This window comes from Impatiens glandulifera, chromosome 9 (assembly GCF_907164915.1).
Source record: "Impatiens glandulifera chromosome 9, dImpGla2.1, whole genome shotgun sequence".
Lineage (NCBI taxonomy): Eukaryota > Viridiplantae > Streptophyta > Magnoliopsida > Ericales > Balsaminaceae > Impatiens > Impatiens glandulifera.
Window position 1 is genome coordinate 13,763,690 of NC_061870.1, and position 14,825 is coordinate 13,778,514.

The window sequence follows — 14,825 nt, forward strand, 5'->3', positions numbered from 1 at the left end:
AAAAAAGAATGTAGGTTTATAAATTTACTGAATTATTAGACGGGATATTAGGAATTTAGTAGGAGCCCATAATAATTTAATACATAATAGGTAATAAATTATATAATATATAATAAAAATAAATAATAAAAAATGAATTTTATTTTCGGTTTAGTTTTCGAGATGAAACCTAAACTCGAAAACTAAACCGAAAACCGTATTTGAATTTGAATCGGTTTAGAATTCGATTCAAAAGAAAAAAAAATATAATTTGAATTCAATTTATTTGAATTCTGTGAATTTAAATTCAGTCGAATATTCGGTTTTAACTACATATTCAATCCCATGCCTATTTAAAGTGAGTCTCTCAAATTAATTATTGTTTTCTAGATTATTTTTTTATCATAAATTTGTACCCAAATAGAACAGGTATATCATAATGTATTTATTATTAGGTTGAAGTTTAAAGTTCAATTCTTATTGAAATTACTTTAAATGAAATGTTTCATAAAAGTTGATTATTTAAATTGAATAATAATTTTTTTTCTAATAGAACCATTTTAGTGTATCTAAGACTGATACCAATCCAACTTATTCACAGATGAAATCAATTAAACATTAATTTTGTCACGGATGGAAAATTGTTCTGATATTGATGAACTGAGAACTAGAAATATAAAAGTTAGAACTTTTTTATGATTCTGAGTAAGTTATTGACGAATCTAAGTATGAAATTCGAACCGAATAAAGACAACTTGATAGAAAAATAAAAGAAAGTGAGAAACATATTTATGCAACTGAATAATTTGAAAGTAAGCTACAGTATACAACAATTATATATTGAAGTAATTGACTTAACCCAATATATATTATTGATAGATATTCTCCTGTTTTGCTCAATCCATTTAATCTACCATGATTTTTGTTAAGTCTATGTCTCTTTGCATAACCGAATACATGTTTTTCAACCTCCAGTATTATTGAGAAAGGCAATAACTGTTAGTTCTCTTTAATTTGCCCTGTGTTTTTTTATGTCTCATTAATCCTTAAAAGCTGTTCAAATAAAATAAAAGTTGAAGGAAGAAGAGAACAAACAAATCAGTAAGCAAACAAGTTGACAACAAATTTTTATTTACATAAATACAATTTTTCTGGAGTCCAACAGAACATGGATTTCATAACTTAACTATTCCACATCGATCTCATCATCGATGTCAAGCCAGTCATTAGATTCCTTCGCACCACCAGCAACAACTTTAACAGAATCTATATTAGAACTTACAGAGCTTCTACTCAACTCAACCCATTCACGCGAACCTTTTGTTGATGAATCAGACCCGCTTGTTACTTTTCCGTAACTACTGGTAGTGACATCAGCATCACCCTCTTCTTCTTCTTCTTCCTCGAGATCACTGAAAGAAACATCCTCTTCTTCTTCATGTTTGCTGGTAGAGACCATCTCTGCACTATCTTCCTTCAACCAGTCGTCATCATAATCAACATCATCATTGTTCTGTATCATGTGTTTCTGTGTCTCAAAGTTTTCCTCAACAACAGACTTATCAATAATTGGAATTTCATCTTTCTGTATCATGTGTTTCTGTGTCTCGAAATTGTTGGTACTTGGTAAAGATTCGTATTCAGCAGCAGCAGCAGCTTCGGGAACATAATTAATGGGGTTCTCCAGGGAAAACGAACCAGATGATGATTCTTGTTCATGATAATAATCTGCTTTCTTTTGGTTTGGCATCAAAGATGCTCTTGCTTTAATTATCTGGATAAGAGATGACCAGAAGAACCACCAAGTCAGCAAGCAAGAAGCTGATTCCTTTTTCAATACAAGTTCAATTTCATTTCATTCCAAAAGTAGTTTAAACAGACAAAGCAAAAATTAAAAAATATAAGAAAGTCAAAGCAAGCTGATTCCTCAAGTCCAATGTTACATTTAGTAGGGTTAGGGTTATTAGGTATGAAATAAATAGTAAAGAAGCCTTGAACTATTTTCTTTTGTGAAAACCATCACTTAAACCTGTCAATATTTTATTTGGAAACAGTTTTTTTTGTTAGATATCTCATTTGAAGGTGGTAAACAGAGGAGATCATGTTTGGAAATAGAACCTATTCTAATTTCTAACAAAATATATTATTTGTATTTAATATTTTCAAATATTATAAAAAATAAATGAATGGTATTTTAGTTGATGATTTTGATCGGTGATGGGATAAGGGGATTCAAATAACCCCTCATCAAACAAGGCCCAAGTTATTAAACAGAAAGAAGTTTACCAATATATAGAAAGAGCTTACTTCTATGACCAAAATAAAATCCAGTATGATACAAAAGAAGAATGAGCGCATGATGACTGTTCAAAAAATAAACTCCATTGTTGCTTTACTGGAACAATTCACGCAACTCTGTTACTAAAGAATGATGAGGAATTATGGCATTGTGAAGATAAAGATCTACCAAGAACAAATGGAGTTTTGCAAAAATAATTTTATGCATGGAACTAGACAATAGAAAAAGATAAACTATAACATTAGTTATGAAAATCTCAATATCATAGCTTCTTAGAAATAGAAAATAACTTTGATAAAAATTTAAAGTAGATGACATATGAGGGGTAGCTATTGGGAACAAGAATTTGTTTTGGGCAACCATCCAACTGTTTATTATCGAAGAACATGCTCAATTTGTGAGCGACAAGTCAAGAAATTGTCAGGTGTTTAATTTTCTATGAGCCGATGGTTGATTGGAACTCAGAGCCCCCAAGAAAAACTGGGAAATTAAAGTTCATTGCCACCAGACTAGGGCATGTCGTTTAGATAAGGAACTCCATTTTGACTAAAGAAACTAGATTTTTGTTTCATCTAGGATACAGAGAAGTAATGTGCTACGCATGCTAGAGCTTTCAACCCAACTGTCACAAAGGTTGGGTAAACAGAACACAGGGAAAGTTCTAGTTGAAGGGTACAATTGTAACTACAGTAATAGTAAATAAACCCTTGAACTTTATGTGGCTATTAAAGTTGTCTATCTCACAATATAATGTACAGTTGTCAAGGATATCTATCAATGAAATGAACGAAGAATCGAGTCTTGGCCTCTCATCTTTGATTGTCTCCTTATTTTGAATCTAAGGGTTTAGTCTATTTCCTCGTTTCAATCTTTCTATAAACCCTACAAATTGTGTTCAAGACTTGGTATAGACATTGTTTGTATTTTTAAAAGTCGTCGAGAATCAAGATAAGTCTTTGACACTTCAAAAACTATAGTGTTAAAAGCATTAACTAAAACCATTGTACTGTTGAAGCACCCAATTATGAAATTGAAATAATACTATAATCATACATGCAGGCATAGAGTAAACTGGAACTGTTGCATAGATGTAACAAATGCCAATTGTATAGTAATGAAAAATCAGTATACCTCTGGTGTTGACAGAAGCTCTGCTTCATATTCATTGAGTTTGGGATGCAAGAGTACAAAATAAATCTTCCAGAAGGAACCTTCACTCATATGGCGTGGGCAAAGTTCTACTTTAAGACCAGCTAGTGTTGGGACCAGACGCTCAACATCCAATGAGTGCTCTTGTTGGACATCAGACAGTTCAAACTCTGATGGGGAAGAAAACGGACAAGATATGCATTTCACATAAATCATAAACGTCGTCATCTTCAAATGCATACTGTTCTTAAACTATTTCGTTCATTTATTAACTCTTGCGAATGTATAACATGAAGCAAGAAGACTCACCGTGATTTTCATCATCAGGAAGCGGAAAATCAAGCCAAGTCTGAGGATGTGCGGAAATATCTCTGACAAAAGCCACCACTTCTCTAGTAACACCAACCGCAATCCCTGTCGAATCATAGTCATCTCCTTCCACGTTCAATTGCAAGAAATTAGAAGCAATTTTAGTAATCTCCGACACATTGATGTTGTTAGACAGCTTCGAGATCCCACTTCTGAATCTCCCTCCAATCTCCGCAAAGTCACTCCGTATCCCGGCAATTCCCACCGATTCGGAAGCATCTGGATTGTCGGAGTCGACACTGGAACCAGATTCTTCCGTAGACTGGGGAGGAGGTGCAAGGAAGGAGGCGACTCCCCAGAACTGACGAGTTAGGGTTTTGGTGAGCTCGGAAAGATCTTCCTTGACGCCGCGCTCGGGGATGACAGGGGAGGATGGATCGGATAGATGATGGTGTAGATCGTCGCTGTCCTGGTAGGTGGGATTGTTTGTGGTAACATTATTGGTGTGATCTTCTTCTTCTTCTTCTTCTTCTTCGAGTCTGAGAGAATTAGCGATGGATCGGGCGAGCCAGGACATGTTGCTGTTTACATCCAAAATGAGAATTGAATTGAATTGAATTTGTAGGTGGTCGAGATAAGAGGGAGAAGGCAACTTTCTCTTACTCCCTCCTCCTTTCTTTCGTTCGATTGCTGAGTTCGCACTTCTCGTCGTTGTTATTGATCCCCAAAAATGCATCAATTCTCGCTTCAAGGTGCAACGGGCCAGCCAGTCTGGATAATCCTGTTGTCATTTCGTTTGATCTTGGTGGCTTATTTATTTCAAGAATAAAAAAAGGTTATAAATTTATACAAAATTTTTATAAAAAATTTATTATTTAAACCAAATTACTAAAATATATATAATATTATAAATAAATAAACAAAATATATTATGTTTTTAAACTATTATTATAATTGATTGAACAAAAATATTAAATCAAGTTTTTCAGGAAGGGTGAAGCCGCAAATTAACTACTTGATATATTTACACATACTTGGTTAGTTCTATGTTATATGTATCGGTAGTGTAAGTATTCATTAAGATATTGTTACATGTACAAAGAGAAAAAAATTAACAAATAAGAGAGATGATGCTTTATTTTTGTGTATAGGTATCACTTCATGAGTGAGATACATGTAATGCCTGTACAACATTGAATTAACCCACATACTTATCTCTACTAGTAGGGTAGGGTCAGTATCCTATAATTTGTAGTTAAATATATATATATATATATATATATATATATATATATATATATATATATATATGAGATTTAATTTAATGTAAAAAAAAATTAAGGAGGATTTGAACTTAATTTATGGATGTGTTTGGATTCGATTTTTAAATGATTATCGAAAATTTTGAAGTATATATATATATATATATATATATATTTTGATAAAAATATTCTAATATATAAATGATAAAATAAAAATAATAATTTAAAATAAATGATATTTTAGTATTTTTGGTAATAAATTAAATAATGTGGTGAAGGAGAAGGAGGGTCTTAGATGTTTTTGGGTTATAAGTTATTTAAATAGCCTATATTGAACCAGAGCTGGTCATTTTTTTTTTATAAAGGATAGCACCAAGAATTGGACAGGGAAAGACTATTATTATTTTTATAAAGATTGAGATATATAAAAGTTTGTTAGGTAATAATTTCTATTTAAGCTGAATTTAAGTAAGGTAGAATCTTAGATAAATTTTAAGTATTTTTATTTAAAATAATTTAAAACAATTAAGATAAATTAAAAAGACTAGAATGATTGCACTGATAAAAATATATGTAAAATATTATTTATCTATAAATATTTTAGATAAAATTAATATTTTTTAAATTTACTTAATTTAAAATTAGTTTTAGTTTGTAAAAATTAAGTTTAATCTTTAAACTTAATATTAACATATATTTTATTCTTTCAGCACACACTTAACCCTCAATTGACACTTATCTTGTGACTCACACTTTTTTATATACATTTTTTATTTTTTCGGTAAAATCACCTACCAATCTTAGTCGACCTCAATTGATGTCACATCTCTTATATCTCGTCAAACTCAACCACTAACCCTCCAATTAATCTTCATCTTTTGACTCACACTTTTCATATGCCTCTTTATCCTCTCGACAAATGACCCACTGACCTTAATCATGTGACTCACACTTTTTCATAGTCCTTTATCCCTCGAAAACCACTCACCAATCTTAATCAACTTCTTTTTTACTCCCACTTCAATAAATCAACAACCAATCCCAATTGATCACAGACCTCTTATCAAACGTTGAACTAACCATTAACCACCACTTGACATCCATCTCGTGACCTCACACTTTCAAATGCTCGTGAAACTAACCATTAATTCTAACCAGACACTCGACAAACTACCCACCACCCAACCTCCATCTCGTGACCTCACACTTTCAAATTCTCGCCAAACTAACCACTAATTCTGACCCCACACTCGACAAATCACTCACCACCCGACCTTCATCTCGTGACCTCACAATTTCAAATGCTCGACAAACCAACCACTAATTCCGACCTCATACTCGACAAACCACCCACCACCAGACCTTCATCTCGGGACATCACACTTTTAGATGCCTAATTTGCATATTTTGGAATTCGAACCTTAGTTTTAAGCATAAAATGTGAACACTTAAACCGCTAGACCACTTATGATTGTTGAAATAATTTTATTATGTTGTGTATGTATATTGTTAGGATCTAGGTCGCCGCTGGTGGACCGGGGGTTGGACCGGTTAGCGGTTCTCACTCGTAAGGTGGTGGTTAATCTGGTTAGAGATTAACACCGGGGTTTCAATACTACACAACCTGTCACAAACCCTTGAACTAGGTTCAAGCGCGGAGGAGGTTTGCTTTCAGGTTGAAGCTGCACGCTTGTGTGATAGGCACGGTCGGTTTCGGATGATGAAGATTTGGAGATGGTGGGTCGGTTTCGGTAATCTGGATATTCGGTATGGTTAGTATAAAGTCGATTTGAAGCGGTATGGTTAAGTTAGTCGGTTATGTAATGAAGCCAGCAGAAAGTAAATAACACAAAAGAGTTTATGGATGTTCGGAGATAAAACTCCTACGTCACCCCTTCCTCTCGAAACCGCGAGAGGGATATTCACTAAGGAATACAAGTACAAGCCGATCGAGACTTATTTTCTGCTCGATAACACTCTTACAATTTACACCGAAATTGTAGAACACACTTTAACTTTCAACACTTAGGCTTTCTAGAATAGCACACTGTTATCACTTGTAGTAAATGCTCTTAGCTCTCGTTATCCCAATGTATGTCCCGCATTTACTCTTCTACAACTGCCTCCTTTTATAGGTGAAATATACCAACGGTCATATTTCACTGCCTTGAATCTGATTGGCCGATCAGAGGTGCAGTGATTCAGTGTCTCAGACCTGCGGTCGTCTCCTCAGACCTGATGGTCAATCTCAGGCCTGGTATCCTGTCTCAGACCTGCCGGTCTGTAAAGCAAACCTGCCGGGTTTGTCTTTTACTTGATGTAGGCACTGTCTGTTTGGACAGTTGTCTGTACTTTGAAGATTTCCTTTCTGGCTTATCCCGAAGTGGAAGGATCCGGTAGTACTGTTTTCTGCAGCCTACAGTCTTTCCTCAGACTTGCATGGATATGGAAGTATTCAGTCTGTTCCTTTGGTATCATTCTCAATAGATACCCAAATTGTCTTCTTGTACTGGTCGGTCATTTGACTTGGCCGAATGTCTTTGGTAGTGATGTAACCGGACTTCTTCCGGTTGTTCTTGTCTTGTGGATGATCGGCTGTTTGATGGTTCCGGTTTTGAGCTTTGGCCGATCCTTTCTTTGTGCGGTCACGTTCCGAATACTCTTGATCGGTTTGGTAGCTAGACCGGTTAGGTTTCTTCAGTCAGTTCTCTTATTCATCCGGTCCGGTTCCTTGTTCCTGCATGGGGAGTTTGTTTAAGTTAGGTTTATTCGAACCGGTCTAAATTTATCTAACATATATATATATTTTGTATTTAATATTTATTATCAATTAATTATTTTTTATATTAATCAAAAAATTATTTATACTCATAAAGAAAATAATATATATATATATATATATATATAATATGAGAGAAAAAATGTATAATAAAAAATAAAATGTATTTATATAAAATTATACATGTTTTGGATTTGAACTTTGGTTTTAAGCATTAAATGTGAACACTTTAACCATTAGATCACTTGAGATTCTTAAAATAATTTTATTATTTTAAGTATGTATATATATTTTGTATTTTATTATCAATTAGTTAGTTTTTATATTAAAAAAAAATTATTTATACTCATAAAATATATATATATATATATATATTTATATTTGATGAGAAAAAAAATGTATGATAAAAAATAAAATATATTTATATAAAATTAATGATGAAAAATAATATAATATAAAATATATTTAGAGTCAAGAATGTATTCTTCAAAATTTGTATATTTAAGTATTAAATGTGAACACTTTAACCATTAGATCACTTGAGATTCTTGAAATAATTTTATTATTTATTTATGTATGTATATATATATTATGTATTTTATTACCAATTAGTTAATTTTTATATTAACTAAAAAATTATTTATACTCATAAAAAAAATATTATATATATATATATGAGAGAAAAACATGCGACTAGTAAAAAAAAAAGTGTGTAATAGGGACGAAATTGACGACATTTTCTTATTGCCCGTGGCCATATATTGAAAGAAAATTGAAACAAAAAAATACTAACTTAAATAGCCACCGTACTTTTACAATGTGACCATACTTTTTTTTAATATTAATTATATATACAGACACTTCATATTCACATAGAGCTTTCTTCCATGCGGCAACTTACAAAGTAAATTTACTTAAGATAGTTTGTTCATCTCCCACATCATCGTTTATAGATTGATCGTTGCTCGTGATGGAGAACTCCTCATACTTTCCCTCATCGACTCGCACATTGACATGTCTTGCACATCGAATGTTCTTCTCGCATGTTTCATTGTCGCAACTCGCAATGATTCTTCCATAGTCGTTGACCTCTAACGACTTCACTAGCCAACATCCGTCGACATTGGTGACCACATCGCTACTTGTTCTGAAATAATAAAACTCAAATTATTATTTGCACCTAGTGAGATTCGAATGTGACAAACAGAGTACTTACCACTGTACTATAACACATTGTTGTTATCTTTAAAATTATTAATACACTTTATATGACTTAACAATTATACTCAAAACCATGAAATAATCAAAATGATTAATTTATTTTATTTAAATATATCGTAAATAAATTTTGAATAAGTATATATAAATATATATAATTTCTTAAAATGGTCTATGTACATCTAATTATATTATTATTTATTAACAATTATATAGTGAAAAAATAACATAAGAGTAAAAAAAGATAAATTTTAAAAAAAGTGTAAAAATAACTATGTATCTAATAAATATGGAGAGAAATAAATAAATATTAATATAATATATAGATAAATAATTAAAAATATTAATTTTTTTAAAATATATCGTAAACTTAATTTTAAAAAGGTTGTTATATATATATATAGTTTTAAAAATGGACTATTATATAAATAATTTAATACAAATAATTTTTTTGATATAAATATATATATATATATAATTATATATTTTAAAAAAAAAATAAGAGTTAAAAAATTAAATTAAAAAAGAAGCTAAAATAATGATATATTTAATAATTATAGAGAGAAGTAAAAGAATATATTAATATAAAAGGGAGAAAAATAATAAAAAAAATTAATTTATTTTTATTTAAATATATTGCAAATTAAAATTTCAATATGTTATTATTATTATATATATATATATATATATATATATATTAGGATCGGGATCGCCCTTGGAGGACCGGAGTTCCGGTTTTGGAAGGGTGACCGCTTACAACACAACAACACACTGATTGGTGATAGTCCGATTAAAAACTAAAACCGTTCTTAACACTACACAAGCTATCACAGACTCTTGAACTGGGTTCAAGGGCGGAAATGTCTGTTTCAACTTTAAGCAACACACAAGACTTTGAATTTGATGAGATTAACAAGGAATCGGTTAAATGAAATATGTGGACCGGTTTAGTTAAGGGTTATGTTTAGGTTGGTGATAATTCGGTTTTTAGAGTGAATAAGCCGGAAACAAAATAAAAGACACGAGACAAGATGTTTTATGGATTTTCGAAGCAAACCCTCCTACGTCACCTCTTCTTATCAGATTATGAGAAGGATCTCCACTAACTTTGAATGTTACAACACTTACAACTGCCGGACGAGCCTAACTCACTACTCGCCGGTTACACCACTTCACTCTGATGTAATACAACAACAATGCTTTTGGTAAATGAAATTGCTATTTAGGATCGCGCGTGAGATTTTTTATCTCTCTTAAGATTTCAGAACCGTATTAAATGAAGTCCATTCGTCTTCCTTTTATAGTGAATAATGTCCTAACAGTCATTTTCTTCTCTCTCCGTAGGATTGGTCAGTTTGAAACCACGCCGGTTCAGAGATGTTGCGTGCACGTTTCATCTTTCTGACACTTGGCAAGCATGCATATACCGGTCAGGTCTTGATGACGTGAGCGGTTTGCAGTTTTGGACACATGTCAAACATGCACGTTCTGGTTGTCTGATTTGGATCTTCCGATAAGAAGATCATCATTGTTTTTATCGCATGCTTCTGATCCGGATCTTATCTTCTTGTATTTTCCCAAGAAACATCTATTTCGTCATATCACGTCATCTTGTATTTCGAAGTTTCTGGTTGATCTTCTTGTAATATGGTCCGTCTGGGATTGAGAACCTTCTTATTAACCGGTCTGGTTGAGATGTTGAAGTCGGTTCCTCTTGATCATGACTTGATCATCTGGAGCCGGATTACTTTGGTATATTCTCCAGCCGATTTATGCGGTCTCCAGCCGGTAGCTTGATCTGTTTCTGCATATGAAAGTTGAGATTAATTTAGTTCTCTGGCCGTTTGAAATTAACTTACTTAATTTTTCTAACAATTTCTCCCTTTTTGATTATTTAGAATAAATATTCAAAAATTATAGTGTATGACCGGTTTAAAAATTAATTTACTTAATTTTTCTAACAATATATATATATATAACATTTAAAAATAATTCAGGTATATATATAATTATACTGATTATAAAATAATTAAAATAAATAAAATTATATATTTAACTATTTATTAAATTTAAATATAGGGTAGAAAAAATATAAGAGTTAAATTAATAATTTATTAATAAAGTAAAATATATTAATATAAAATGGAAACAAATAATAAAAAAGTTAATTTCTTTTTATTTAAATATATCGTAAATTAAATTTTGAATAAGTTCTTATATATAGAATTTTTTAAAATAATATATATATATATATATATATATATATATATATATATATATATATATATAAAATACAAAATAGTTAAAATAAATAGAATTATTTATATATATTTTAAAAACCATTTATTAAAAACAATATAAAAAATATAAAAGTTAAAAATATTAAATTAAAAAAAAAGTTAAAATATTAATTCATTAAATAAATATAAGGAGAATTAAAAAAATATTATTATAAAAATAAATGTTTTTTTAGAATATATTACAAACTAATTTTGAATAGGTGGTTATATATATATATATATATTTATATATAATTGTTATAATATATATATATATATATATATATATATATATATATATATATATATATATATATAATAGTAATGATATAGAACGGAAATTTGGGACATGAAAGTGATGTTGGGAATGTATCCTAAATAAAAATTATATCATTCTGTTAGGATCGGGATCGCCAATAGGGACTAGGGTTTGACTATTGTTAAATGTTTACACACGCCGATTGATAATAAACCTGTTAGAGGTTAATATCGGTCTCTATTCTTCGCAAATTGTCACAAACTCTTGAACTGAGTTCAAACGCAGAAGTGTTTGTTTCAATTTGAAGAAACAAATGATCGGTTAAGAAAACAGTAAGGAAAAGAAGACACAACACAAGATTTATGAATGTTCGCAGATAAACTCTTACGTCATCCCTTCTTCTCAAACCTTTGAGAAGAATATTCACTAGAATATTCAATCCGTTACAACGCGTACGTCGAACAACCGAGGTAACGGTTTGTTTTTGACCTTTCAATAAGCTCATTCTGTTGAACAGAAATATATTCTATCAACTTACAATACTCACCACTCAGACATAATAGGTAATATTGTAATACACTTGAATTTCTAACACACTGTTTTGAAAGCTTGAGCGATTTAATAACAAGGATTCGGGTTGCACAAGTTGTAAGATTGAAAGGTTAGCTAGATTGATAATGTGAGTAAGGTACTGAAGTAGATGACTTCCGTCTTCTTAAGTAGACAAATATATGAACGGATATATTTGCTTCTTCAACGGATATATTTGCTTCTTAGTACTCCTTTCTTGATCGTGATTGGTTGGAATTCAAGGTAGTACAACATATGGGATATCCTTTGATTTTGTTTGTACTCTAATAATAAGTCAATATGGCATTAATTTGATTAATGATTTCCAAGGAGCAATCAACATACAGTTTTGTCTTATAATGATTTGGCTGTCTGGAACAATATGGAAGAGATCTGCTTCCAATAGACTTTATCAGACTTGCACCAAAATAGAAATTAAGATTAAGTTGGCAGATATCTACTCCCAAGAAGATTTTCATTAGACTTACACCAAAGTGGAAATAAAACAGTCTGGACGCGTGAAGGCTGCTCTATGAAATTACGGGATGCATTTTGCATAGTACTAATATGGAAACCGCCGCAGCGCCTTGTATAAAACCGTTTTAACATATTACCGATTCCGCTTCTTAAAATAGAACTGAGCATACTATCGTTAGATAGATTCTACCGAACTAAGGAAGAGATTTCTAGACTTTAAAGAGATCTGAGATAAATTTGTTGTGAGTTGTTCTTAAAAAGATCATCCTTAAATAGGCATATGAAACCGCTCCAGAGTTTTCCTAAAATCTATTGGGCAAAAGAATCTAATCGTTATGTTAGTCATGAATGTGAATGTTAAGAGACATAACTTTTCACGTTACTCGAGGAATTACTTTTTGAAAATTGAAATCATATTTAATTGTTTAAGACAACTTTTCAAATATACTACTGAGAGGTTCACATGTGTAACCGGACATGTTCTTTCCTAAAGTGATCGGTCAACCGATCGGTTTTTGCTAAAAAACAAGCGGTTTTAAGACAGATTAATGCATTTTAAGTACTTTAGACGGTTGAGATATTTTTGAGAAGCTAAGGCTTTTTCCTGAGACAGATAACCGATGCAACTTAAATTTTAATAAACCTTGATTCCATTAGGATTTTAACCAATAAGTCGATATAACATATATAATAGCTGATTCATGATACAAAATGACCGATTTCCCATCAAAACAGAATGATAGAAAGATTTTGATTATAAGAGTGATGACTAGGAGATCCTAGAGTTATTTCTTTCTTGATTCTAGCTCTTTCCATCCTATCAATATACATTTGAACCCTTTCTTTTGTAAGAAGTTGGGATGGATTGAGTCCAACTCCTAGACTAAGGTAGATGTCAAGATCAAAGAAAAGACAACTTAGTTGAGGTGCATAGCCGATCAACATTTGGTTAGAGGAGATCATTTTCTTCAGATTTTCGAATATCACCTTCGACCAATTTATGAAAATGCCTATTATGATGGATATAATTATTTCAAAAGCTTTCTTAGAGTATAGATTGACGGATTCCTTGACTAGAATGGATTTACCAACGACCTCGTTGAGGATTTGGTATTTAGTTTGTAGAAGAGATTTTGCTCCATGAGTTTCGTCCGGATTGAATTAACTTGAGAAGTGGTAGGACATATCATCAATGATTTCAATTGAAAAAGAGAAGTCAATGAATCCTTCGGTTGGAAGTTCGCAGCTACGTGCAAAGTCTTCTTCATCGAAGATGAATTCATTCCCTTGAACCTTAGACATGATGAGATTTCCGTGGAATATTTTATAATTTTTTAAAAACTCAACCACTACATCATCATATATGACAAAACGATCTTCTAGGACTGGTCTAAAACTAGTGTTCTCCAGATATTTGAACATGGAGATGATTTCTTCATTTTCACTAGATAGAACGGATTCGAAATCGATGAGAAGGGTATTGTTAGATAGGGCTGGATTCATGTCTTTGATTTTTGAAATAGATGATATGGTTAGAAGATTTTCAGATGTGAAATTTTCTTTTTCGTGAGGGCATCGTTAAATAGATGGGATTATGATTGGGAATTCATCCTAGATACTACTGTACAAAAGAGTATAGCCGTTTCATTTCCAAGACAGTAACTTTTTGTTAAAATATCAGTCTTTCAATTTGAATGGTGGTAGACATAGGTCTTCACGTTATTTGAGGAATGACGGTAGAAAAACCATGATTTCGGTATTTTCATAAAACCGATCGACTCCTTCAAATTTCGGTATTTTTTCAAAACCGGTCGGACATTTACATTTATTTCTTATGTGCATAAATTTAGAAGGAAAAGTCCAAGACAAACAAAACCGGTCAACAGCCTCCTTTTGAAATCGGTAAAATCATTCTACTGAAACAAGTATAAACAAAACTGAACTGCTTAAGTAAATCGGTGAACCGATTAGCTATTTCTAATTGAACAACTAACGCCCGGTAACTCTAAGAGAAGTGGTTTTTCTTCAGGATCAAATAACCAATCTTATTAAAACCAAAGTTACAGACAACTGACCGATTAGTTACATAACAATTTCGGTAGTCTCATTTTCCATTCAAAATGGGACAGCTGATCAGCGTTAATATAAATTTGTTTGAAAATATTCTTTGTGAAAAAGTAAACAGTCATTCCTCAAATAACGTGAAGACATATATGTCTATCATTGTTTGAACTGTTAAGACTAA

At 31.5% G+C, this 14,825-nt stretch overlaps 1 protein-coding gene across 1 annotated transcript; it reads right to left on the reverse strand.

The window, feature by feature from the left end:
- Positions 1-1,011: 1,011 nt before the first annotated feature.
- Positions 1,012-4,503, reverse strand: LOC124913805. The gene is made up of 3 exons (XM_047454219.1): positions 3,737-4,503; positions 3,410-3,597; positions 1,012-1,753 (listed from the first exon to the last, which is right to left on the reverse strand). Exons 1-3 carry the CDS (start codon positions 4,470-4,472, stop codon positions 1,166-1,168), a joined length of 1,512 nt encoding a protein of 503 aa, XP_047310175.1. The 5' UTR covers positions 4,473-4,503; the 3' UTR covers positions 1,012-1,165.
- Between the last annotated feature and the right edge of the window lie 10,322 nt (positions 4,504-14,825).

Excerpts from the sequence above, each read along its gene's own strand:
- LOC124913805 (XM_047454219.1), bottom strand. The coding sequence starts at position 4,472 with ATGCATTTTTGGGGATCAATAACAACGACGAGAAGTGCGAACTCAGCA. Across the intron at positions 3,598-3,736 it reads TCCTGATGATGAAAATCACG|AGTTTGAACTGTCTGATGTC; the intron begins GTGAGTCTTCTT and ends CTTCCCCATCAG. Across the intron at positions 1,754-3,409 it reads AGCTTCTGTCAACACCAGAG|ATAATTAAAGCAAGAGCATC; the intron begins GTATACTGATTT and ends TCTCTTATCCAG.